This window comes from Sprattus sprattus (genome assembly GCF_963457725.1).
Source record: "Sprattus sprattus genome assembly, chromosome: 4".
Classification (NCBI taxonomy): Eukaryota; Metazoa; Chordata; class Actinopteri; order Clupeiformes; family Clupeidae; genus Sprattus; species Sprattus sprattus.
In genome coordinates this window covers 16,008,929-16,019,963 of record NC_137923.1, presented here as the reverse complement: position 1 = coordinate 16,019,963, position 11,035 = coordinate 16,008,929, and the positions used below count along the sequence as shown (strand labels likewise).

Here is an 11,035-nt window from a genome sequence, read left to right as displayed (position 1 = left end):
CATTTTGAAAAAAAGAAAAGATTGTACGGTAATGTACTGTTAAATAAAATGACAGCAGTGACAGTGGTTACCAATATTTTACAGAGATACATATGCATATGACGTTGAGAGGTCGGGGCAATGTGAGGCCCCCTAACCACTACCACAACGAACTTAACATGTTGTCTTGGTTATGACTGAAAAAGGATGACAGTGAGGAGAATGAATCACAAAATCTGCAAAGGTAGGCTAATTCCAGTTTGCTCCAGAGTATTGTGACTGGCATTAGAGCTCATACAACAATAGTACCAATCCTTCCACGTTAGCTTGAGTATGTGTTAGATACGTTTAGGTGAAATCCTGTTATCCTGTCATGCCCCAGTCCTTTTGTAGAGTGATCAGTACATGATAGTGGCAGACTCTCTTTGTTTTGGGGCCCTCTGCTGTTGACATTTTTTTAATTGCACCAATTTCGTCTTAAGTAGTCCTACCTCAAAATACAATATAAACTTATCTGTAATCCATATTTAAAAATATAATACATCAACATGTGACTCTTTATTATTGTGCTGTCCATTGCCTTTTCGTGTAGCAAGAACAATCACCTGGATTAAATGAAATTCTCCCTTAAATGCATGTTTTAATTTGGTGACCATCATTTGTCACCATAATTGTAAAAAGCTGCAAATTGCGTTTAATTGGCGTACACCATTTATAGGCTACTTCCCAGAATCGCATGGGTTACTTTGACCAGGGCTGTCATATAGACATATTCATGTATATGTATGTCTATGAATGCTGTCTACCCAGTACAAGACAAATTCGAAATGTTTACTTTTTCATTAAGTCTTAGCTATATATAGCAAATGTTTTAGGCATAAATGTTTGAAAAGTTTCGATGGCTATGAAGTCGCATATGTTTTCCAATAATAAATGCCTTAAATATTTGTATTACAATAAATAAGAAAACATGTTATGAATCCTCTTTCATCAAGACCAGCATTTCTTCCCTGCATGCTCGTCACCAATAGCGCGTTCACGACAGCCTCTTTGCTGCGTAATTTGCGCGCCGCTCTCAGTTGTGATATAGGGTAAATCTAGCTACCTTTAACAGGCTCAGCGAGGATACATGTTCCGATTTCAGGTAACCTCAATTTATTGCACTCTTCATAATCTTTAAAACTACATATGTCCGCTTCTCAACAAAATACGTGGGAAAATGACTGGGTTCATTTTTGTAGGGTTTAGTCTTTGTTTACCGCTGCTCACAGCTAGCTGGCTGTAAAATTCCTAACGTTGCGTGCGGCCTTTGAGCACCAGTCCTTGTCACCCTATCCGTACATGGGTTGCAGGCCTGGGGCAACTAGGAATTAATAACGGTACTTATTGGTAGCATGAAATCCTGTGCAGCTTTGTTTTTGGACCATCTGTAACCCATAGACATTTTCGTCGACATGAATGGTCAAGGGTAGAAATGCTTCTGGTGTTACGTCAATTGCTTAGTTAGCTAGCTAGCTATCTCTGTTGCATACTAGCGAGCTATCTACCCAATGCACTCTATATATAAGCAAACTAACCCACTGTCGCCACGTAGATTCATTTCGATTTTGAAAGCCAACACTGATTGTGGTGTTCGTGTTGTAGCTTTTCGTCAGTGTGTGCACATACTAGTTTAAACATGGCCTATTCCTCAATGAAGCAGCCCCAAAATAGGGCAGACAGTTAGCCACGTTAGCTGTTTTCCATGACCGAGTAGCCGAGTAAATGAAACAGCCAGCCACAGTGATTGCTTAACTGCCAGTATTAGCGCTAGGTTAAACGCGCGAAATGCAACCTGTTCAATACAACCCACAGACCTCTATCTTGATTCGATGTTCTTACCCCAATACTATTTTTTTTAATGATTACTGGTTTTAGCGACAGCTCATATGTTTGCCGAATGTTGAATCTTGTCTGTAAGGCTTGGATTAAGTATTAATAAATGAAGTCTCCTTCACATATTTTTGTTCATGCCCTTCGTTACTGTACGGTGACAGTCAGCATTATATTTTGATGTGTCTTCTATCCCTCTCCACCTGAATCAATCTCAGTCTCTGGATGAAGATTGTACCCTGGAGGAGGAAGAGGAAGGGCAGGTAGAGGGGGACAATGACATCGACCAGTTCAATGATGACACATTCGGAGCCGGTGCTGTTGGTGAGTCCAGAGTTGTGAGACTATTTGGTGTGCTTCCATTTTTTGGGAAAGGGAAAGAAACTTGTCATGATGTTTTTTTGTCTGATTACATAATGATTGAGATTTGGTTTCAGATGATGACTGGCAGGAGGAGCATGCTCGCCTGGCACAGCTAGACGAGGGGGTGCGGGATTTGCTGGCTGGGGGAGATGCGTCTTGTGCCTCACTACCACCTCCGGCGGGGAGTGTTCCGCACCCCTCCTCTTTGCCCCGTCCCTCCGCTTCCACACTGCCGCCCCCAGGCTTGGAAGAGCGGGGTGGTGGGGATCTGGCTGAATCCTTGACTCGTCTACTCCTGGGGTCAGATCCTGCCATTGCTGGAGTGGGCGCTGCAGAACCAGACCGATCATGCTTCCCACCCATGCCTCACGCCCACGGTCTTTCCGCTTCGCTCCAGGCTTCGCTGCTGAGCTACCAGCAACACCAACACATCCTGCACAGAGGGCCACCCCCCTTGCCACAGGTGAATGTTTCCATGGTGTGGAATCCAGCGTTCATGTTTATGGAATTACATGGATATGTATGTTTTATCTATAGATATGATTGTGTGCACTCAGTGGCTGTATTTAAAAGCCATAAATATAAAGACTACCTGTAAAAAAGTTTTTCTGACTGGCTGAGTGGGTCGTTGGATAGGTATATCTCATGAACTAACTCTGCCTCTCTTCCTTAGATGAATTCTCACAATATATGGGAGAACAGCATGGGATTTGGACCTGTGAGTATTTCTCCTGGACTGGTCACTCACATGGAGGTACAGTCTAGAAATTCAACCTGTTTAGCAAAATACAGCGGTTTTGCTGAGTTATTGCGTTGGCTGACTTGTACAGTATTGTAGTCCTCAGAATATCATCATTTCATTGCTTGTTTTTCCATATAGGACAGCCCACTGATGTCCATCATTAAGGAGGTGGGGCTACCAAAGAGACCCCCTACAATCAGGGCTGAAGATTGTTTAGACCTATCAGAGAGGGTCCCACCACCCCGCTCCTCTTCACCGATCATTGGTAGCCCTCCTGTGAGGGCGGTGCCGATTGGAACCCCTCCCAAACAGCCACTCAGTCATGCCTTCAACCAGCAGGTAAGTCAGTTTTCTCCTCTGTGGTTTGCTTGATGATCCAATGATGCCATCTTGCATTTTGCAGATGTATATTTGACCTTGTTCTATAACCACTCCTTCTACATGTTTCCAAACTGGTGTAATCTGTTAGTCTATGTATCAGTAGCTCATGTTAGTTTTGTGTATCATCAGAGCAAATATGTATGTCCATGCTGAGGTTGTTTTGTGATATTGCTGATTTCCTCTTATGTCTGTCTTGGTTGGTGGTAGACAGTAGTAGCTACAGTCCTGTTTTCTCCCTTCAGATCCATTGCCCTACTGCGGTTCATGTACAAGCTTCAGTCCAGCACCGCTACCCCCCTCCCTTCCCTGAGCGCCTCTCTCCTAACACCCTTCTCAACATCGCTGTGAGTTGCCCCGGAGGGGTGCGTCCTTTTTCTCTCCTGTCTTCCCTCCTTCCTGTCCTTTTACCTCCTCTGTTAGGTCTACTAGTTAGTTTGCCCTTGCTGGTAGGTGGCGATGCATGGGCTTAGTTGATGTGTAGTTGTTCATCTTTGTCATGAACATGAAAGGAGGTGAAACATTTACATAGACCACAAAGAACACTTTTTCATTCCTGCCTCATATTTTATCATCTTTGGTTTGTGGTGCGTTTTTTTTTTTGTGTCTTTCCTTATGGTCTCTGCGTCCTTTCAGAACTCTCCTCTGTGTCGGCCTCCATTTCCTGCTGGGGTGGGACCGATTCTCTCTCAGATCCAGCGGGCCCAACTGCTCAACTCTCAGGTATGTTAGGCCCACACAAGTGGAATGACATGAATGGCACAAAAACGTACAAACTACAAACAAATATCACCCCTCCACCACCTGCATAAAAATGTGTGAATGTTGTAAATCTATAATGGACATAAATCAAGTTTGTCAAGGTACTCTTTACTCAAGTATATGTGTTGGTGCACATTGTTTTTAATCCTTTCTTCTACCTGTTCTCCAGATGGGCCCATTTCCTCGAGGTGGCCCTGGTCCCCCGCCCATGTTGCCAGGTGGGAGTGTGGGTTTTAGACCTTTTTTCAGCCAGCCTCCTCCCAGATTGGGACTTCACACTGCCCCTCCTAACCACAACCCCATCCGGCACAACACTACACACCTCCACCCTCAGCATCGTAGGATGCTTACGCAGAGGATGCAGAGCCGGGGGTTAGTATCCATGCTATAGCATGTGGGTGAGAGTTGGGACAAATTATACTTTGAAAGAGTTTGGGACACGACTTGCTCCACATTCAGGTCTTATTTTAGGTTTGCTGGTAAAAACTACACTGATGATCAGCACCCCATTTGCATTCAAGATGTATCTATCTATACCTACTGTTTCTGTGTAAAAAATGTCCCCTTTCAAAATACTTGGTAGAGGCTGCCTGCATTATTAAATGTATGTATAAATCAGGATTCCTATCCTTCCAGCATTTCATCTTCTAGGATACTTATGTTTGAATGTGTGTCTCAGTGACCGTGGTGGCAGAGTAGGGGATCGGCGCAGCAGGGATCCTTACAGTAACCTGATGACGCAGAAGGAGAAGGACTGGGTGGCACGCATCCAGATGATGCAGCTCCAGAGCACTGATCCTTACCTGGATGACTACTACTATCAGGTAGGAACTGCCAGCATTATTCAGCTCTAGCTTCAGTGTGTCACCTCTTGTGGTCCACAGATTTATTGGGGGGGGGGGGGGGGGGGGTAGTTAAACATTTATGTTCTATGTTTATGTTGGGGATCTCAAATGTCACCAGATCTGTCTGAAACGGAAAGAAAAAATCTGCATTGATGGGGAATCAGATATTTTATAAAGACCCCTTCGTTTGACATAACTTTTTAAGGCAGCATTCATGCATCCTTAACTGCCTTCAAATCCCACAATTCTATTTGAACTATTAAGTTGGTTGTTGGTATCTTGGCAACGGTGGTCTGCGTTGCTTCATGGGCAGACTGTCCAAACCAAAATTCGTAGAAGATACCGTGGTGCCTGTGAGTCTGAAATGGATTCCGTCTTGACATTTTTATACTATTTAGATTAAATGTAATGAACAGTATGTCATTGCTAGGCTATTTTGTTAATTGGACAACAGCTGCTTGGTTTCCTATGTGTTTTGGAGATTACCTTTTTTTCCTGTGTAGAACTATTATGAGAAGATGGAAAAGCGTTTGGAGAGAGACAAAGACTGTATCAGGAAGGAGCCCACCACCAAACTTATTACCCCTCAGGTGGCCAAATTTGAGCAGACTTACCGCCCAGGTAACTATCAGGGGTATCCCATTAGCACTGTTGTAGCTTTGCTAGCAGGATATAAGAAATGCAGAGGTCATTTAATTGTAATAGAAATGCAGGGGAATGGGATCCTATGTCATACATAGCCACTGTGTCAGCCTAGCTGCAGCCAGAGATGGCCTTTTTATGGCAAGTTGCCAGAATACAGATTTAGGTCTTGTTACCTATTACCGAAAGTGAAAAAGCAAAGAGCTATCGACATTATCATAGTTTAGATAATAAAATAAACCTATCATCGAAGCACTCATTATTGTTATTATTATGAATAAGGTCATGACAATGATCCACTGAGACTGGATGTGTTTTTTCTTTTTCACAGTTCAGTTTGCTGGCTCCCTTGGAAAGCTCACCGTCTCAAGTGTGAATAATCCCAGGAAAATGATTGATGCAGTGGTGACAACTCGCACTGATGATGAGGTTGGTTCCATAATCCTTTCCAAACTCCAAAATTCACTGTTGTTGTCTTATGTGCCAAAACAGATGAGGGATAAAGGGGTGTCTTTCCCTAAATTTATAAAACAGACCAGTCTAATCCAGCGAGTGGTCCGCTGTGGTTTTGATGTTCTACATCTCTGTTTCAACATGAACAGGAGAAGAGGGAAAAGCAGGTGTGGAACAAGAGACGGCAGATTCTCTACACTGTGGAAAAGGTGAGTTCCTAGATGTATTTTTCCTTGGTTCTCCGGCATAGGAACCATTCATGATGTTTGTTTTGTTTAGGCTACTTCACATTTGCTCACAGTATCAGTGACCCTTGACCTCTCCTGACCGACTGCCTGTTGTGACCTTAGGTGTACAGTCTGTTGCTGGAAGTCCAGGACTTTGAAAAGAAATTCCTGCAAACGCCCGAGGAGCAGAGAGAGGCCCTGTTGGATCAGCACAAGACCCACACACTGCAGCTTTACAACTCCCTCAAAGAAAAGGAGTGGGATGACAGGTGAGGCGTAAGGAAGGGCAGATTGAGTGTAGAGAAGTCGTATGCTCCTTTTATGACTATAGTTTCTAGAATAATTTGTATACTTTCCGTGCTGAAGGCTAACATGCATCTTGTCTTAAAAACAATTAAATGTATTACCTCTCAATGAAAAAAAACATGTAAGGGGGGAAATACGTTTTAAAAACGGAACTACACATTCTTGCTTGTAACCCACATTTAACATCCAGAGTTGTCTTCTCTCTTGTCCCCAGAGTGAGTGATGAACAGTGCCTCATGATCATGTCAGTGAGAAAGGGGAAACGCCTTATGTCCAGGCTCCTCCCCTTCCTGCCCCCACCACAGGCTGCTGCTGTTCTCATGGGCATTGCTCGAAATCTGCCAGGCCTGGCAAAGAAAGACAAGCAGGATCAGGTATGAAGTCTTTCAGGGAGAAAAGAGTAATGTTTTTAGGACACAATGCCTAACGGCACAATTCATACCTCTGTGAGATCATGCACTCAAGTAATCAACTGTTTATGTTTGCAATGCTACTAAATATAAGTGTTTTTTGGTGGTTTGCCAAAAAAATCTCTCTCCTACCCAAGGTCCTTTGCTGGTTGGTTGAGCCAGTTGCTATGGTAATCCAGTCCATGTCCAGTTCCGCCCTCACAGACCTCCTGCAAGAGTTGCAAGGCAGTGAGGGTCAGCTCCCCAGAGTACTGCAAAATAAGGTACCTGCTCCACTGGAAAGGGAAAGGCCTAGTTTGAAGCAACAAGCATTTATTGTGTTTGTAGTCACTTTGTTTGTTCAGAAAGAGGTTCTCACCAGAGGTTTCTTTGTTTCTCTTTTTATTACTTTCCCCAACACATCCTTTTGCCCTTAGTTTGGTGTGACACTGCTCTACCTAATTTTGAGTGAAGGCGAGAGAATGCAGAGCTTGGATCCCAATTGTCAACTAATGGATGATAACCGATGGTAAGTGTATGTGAGCGAGTAAGTGAGTGAGTGATATTTGTCAGCTAAAGGGATATGATGGTAGTGAAGTGTTGCATAATTTTATCACCGTAATATGCTCATATTGGCTGTTATTTCTTCTTATAGGACAGAGTTGGTATTCTCTGTGACCCGAGAGCTGTTGAAAGTCCCCTCCTCATCGCTCTCCCCTCCTCTCTTCACGCCTCCCAACCTTCTCTCTCTCTTCTCTCGCTACGTAGACCGCCAGAGGCTGGAGCTGTTACAGGAGAAATTACAGTGAGCATTCTCTCCGCCTCCTCTCTCTCTTGCACACACAACACTGCTTGGCACAGTTTGTATTTGAATTCTCACCCTGTAGACAATATGGCCAAAGTGAATGGACACTCTAGCATGCCAATTGCCAAAAGGTGCATGAAAGTACATACAGTTGCAATCAAAATTAATCAACCCCCATTGCACATTAGGTTTATTGGCAAAATATACAATTTCTCAGCTGTTTGCAATAAACAAATTACACAATAATTGTTGAAGTAGTTTAATGAAACTAATATTACAAAGGTTTTATCCAAATTCAACATAAAATGCTACTTTTAATGAATTTACTGCAGTCTCAAAATTATTCAACCCCTTCATGACAAACATCTCCAATACTTAGTAGAGCACCCTTTTGCTGTTATGACCTGCTGCAAACGTCATGCATAGCCAGACACCAGCTTCTGACAGAGATCCTGAGGAATCTTAGCCCATTCCTCATGGGCAATGGCCAGAGATTTCCGATGGGGTTCAAGTCAGGCGACTGTGACGGCCACTCTAGAATCTTACATTTCTTCTTCTGAAACCAAACCTTGGTGGACTTTGAGGTATGCTTGGGATCATTGTCCTGTTGGATGGTCCAATGACGCCCAAGCTTCAGCTTCATCACAGACGGCATGATGTTTTTTCCTAAGATTTCCTGATACTTGACTGAATCCATCGTGCCCTCCACACGCTGCAGGTTTCCAGTGCCAGAGGCAGAAAAGCAGCCCCAGAGCATCAATGAGCCAACACCATGCTTCACTGTAGGCGGGGTGTTCTTTTCAGCATATGCTTCATTCTTCTTCCTCCAGACATACTGCTGATCCATAGGCCAGAAAAGTTCCAGTTTTGTCTCATCGCTCCACAGAATAGAATTCCAAAACTTTGGTGGCTTATTTATATGGTTTTCAGCATATTGGAGCCGACTTTTCTTGTGCTTTTGGGTCACTAGTGGTGTGCGTCTTGGAGTCCGGGCATAGAACCCTTCAGTGTTTAGTAATCGCCTTACTGTGCAAATTGAAACCTCAGTGCCTGCTGCCACCAAGTCTTGCTGCAGGTGTTTTGCAGTCACTCGAGAGCCACTGTTCCTTCAAGTTTGAACTTGTGAACTATGCTTCCAACTATATCTCTAGGGACATTCAGTGCTTTTGCTATCTTTTTGTATCCTTTTCCTTGTTTGTTCAAGGCAATGATCTCTTCTCTGAACTTTTTGGACAATTCTTTTGACTTTTCCTAACATGCAATCAAACGTCACTCTCAACAAACCACTGGCCAGCCCAGGTATTTAGGTGTTCTATCTCAAGCACACCTGAACTAATGAAGTCCTTGATTAGTTGCACCAGGTATGCTTGATACAGGGAATTGAAACATTTCAAAGGGTGCTCTACTAAGTACTGAAGATGCTTGTCATGAAGGGGTTGAATCATTTTGAGACTGCAGTAAATTCATTAAAAGTAGCTTTTTGTTTTGAATTTGGATAAAACCTTTTGTTATATTAGTTTCATTAAACTACTTAAATAATTATTGTGTAATTTGTTTATTGCAAACAGCTGAGAAATTTAATATTTTGCCAATAAACCTAATGTGCAATGGGGGTTAAATAATTTTGATTGCAACTGTATATGCCCATGCATTGCACATTGAGAAACATTTGCAGTAGAATGGGTCATACTGAAGAGCTCAGTAGACTTTCAACTTTGTCCATACAAGGCCAGTAGGTTAGTTCATCCAATTGCTGCCCCGTAACACTTGCCCTGTCAGTTTAAGTGGAAATAGCATGAATAGCTCAGCAGTGAAGTGGTTGTCCAAGTAGAATGGGCCACCAAGTAGAATGGGTTAGACTTTCTTGGATCAGAGTACTTCCAGTGACCATGCAGTGTACAATATTGTGTTGGGAGATGCAATCATAAAATGTAGCTGAACTGTTTGTGGGATCTTTTTACTAGTAGTACAGTACAGTAGCTAAAATAGGCTTGGTCTTGGTCTTAAGTTTAACTTTTATTTCTTTCTGTTCCAGGATCACTGCATTATCCAGGTAGAAATGACTTTGGACGTCAAGAATCCTTTATTCAGAGGCTGACTGTTAGTGTCCAAGTGTTCATGTGTGAATGAATGCGTTGAGTGGCAAGGGAGGGATTAGGGTTTATTTTAATCCAAAAAAACTATTGTCACTTTTTTCTTTTCTTTGTGTTAACATAGGTGTGTCAGAATGTATGTATGTATGTGTGAGTGAGCGTACATGAAGGTTGAGTGATGAAGTGGAATCAGCATTTTTAAATCTTGTTAACATTGATGCCTGTGACAAAAACATAAAAATTAAAAACTATTTCTATTGTTTAAAATCCAGTGTTTCTGCTTCTTTCCATGTTTTTAAAAGCTTTCTCCATGGATTGAATTTGTGTACACATAGTTTTATATTAAACCGCTACAAGGCTCAAGAGACAACCAACTTAAAGCTATTTTCTACTTCCTTGGTACTTTGTATCTTGCATCAACCATATTTTTGAAAGACATTTTATTTTTTTTTCTTTTGGTTGAAGTTGCCTGCTTGGATGTCGGTGTTATCTAGTGACTTTTACTAAATTAATTCATAACCTATCAGAACTAATTTGTATTCACCAAAATTAACACATTTCAAGTTGTAACCATTTCACCTCTCCTAGTTGATTAAGCACTTTGTGGTATTTTATTTATCTGCAGTACCAGGCACACCTTCTAATTCAATTATTTTGTATTATGTTCTACATTGTAGATTAATACTGCAGCTATACATCAAAGCTATGAAAGAACACATGGATTTATGCAGTAAACATACATACAGTGTATTAATACAACCAGAATATGTTTTGTATTTTAGATTCCTCAAAGTAGCCCCCCTTTGCTTTGATTTAAGCTTTGCACACTCTTGGATCAGATTCAACTGGTAGTCACCTGGTATGATTTTTTAATTAACAGATGTGTCTTGCCAAGAGTTCATTTGTGGAATGTTGTGCAGGGTTGGTAAACAGTGAATAGCCCTATTATTATTACTACTACTTCTACTACTACTACTACTTCTATGACTTGTACCGTATTTTCCGGACTATAAGGCGCACTTAAAAGCCTTTAATTTTCTCAAAAAACGACAGTGCGCCTTTTAATCTGGAGCGCCTTATATATGGATTCATTCTGGTTGTGCTTACTGACCTCGAAGCGATTTTGTGTGGTACACGGCGCTCTGTCAAAACCGCTTGCAGCATTACGGCTACCGTACT

At 42.2% G+C, this 11,035-nt stretch overlaps 1 protein-coding gene across 2 annotated transcripts; it reads left to right on the top strand.

The window, feature by feature from the left end:
- Positions 1-1,038: 1,038 nt before the first annotated feature.
- On the top strand, positions 1,039-10,123 carry patl1 (PAT1 homolog 1, processing body mRNA decay factor). Of its 2 annotated transcripts, none has more exons than XM_080836890.1 (18): positions 1,039-1,123; positions 2,070-2,175; positions 2,289-2,677; positions 2,888-2,932; positions 3,095-3,295; positions 3,580-3,681; positions 3,971-4,057; positions 4,266-4,468; positions 4,776-4,920; positions 5,445-5,562; positions 5,915-6,012; positions 6,186-6,245; positions 6,387-6,532; positions 6,784-6,943; positions 7,117-7,242; positions 7,396-7,487; positions 7,614-7,763; positions 9,799-10,123. In XM_080836890.1, exons 1-18 carry the CDS (start codon positions 1,109-1,111, stop codon positions 9,818-9,820), a joined length of 2,265 nt encoding a protein of 754 aa, XP_080693016.1. In that variant the 5' UTR covers positions 1,039-1,108; the 3' UTR covers positions 9,821-10,123. The 2 variants fall into 2 exon arrangements, with proteins under 2 accessions (XP_080693016.1, XP_080693015.1); XM_080836889.1 differs by having other exon boundaries at positions 2,888-2,968.
- The last annotated feature ends 912 nt before the right edge of the window (positions 10,124-11,035 follow it).

Bases quoted from the DNA above. Each gene is read 5' to 3' on its own strand.
- patl1 (XM_080836889.1), top strand. The intron at 3,682-3,970 runs GTGAGTTGCCCC...GCGTCCTTTCAG, and splicing joins ACACCCTTCTCAACATCGCT to AACTCTCCTCTGTGTCGGCC. The intron at 4,921-5,444 runs GTAGGAACTGCC...TTTCCTGTGTAG, and splicing joins TGGATGACTACTACTATCAG to AACTATTATGAGAAGATGGA.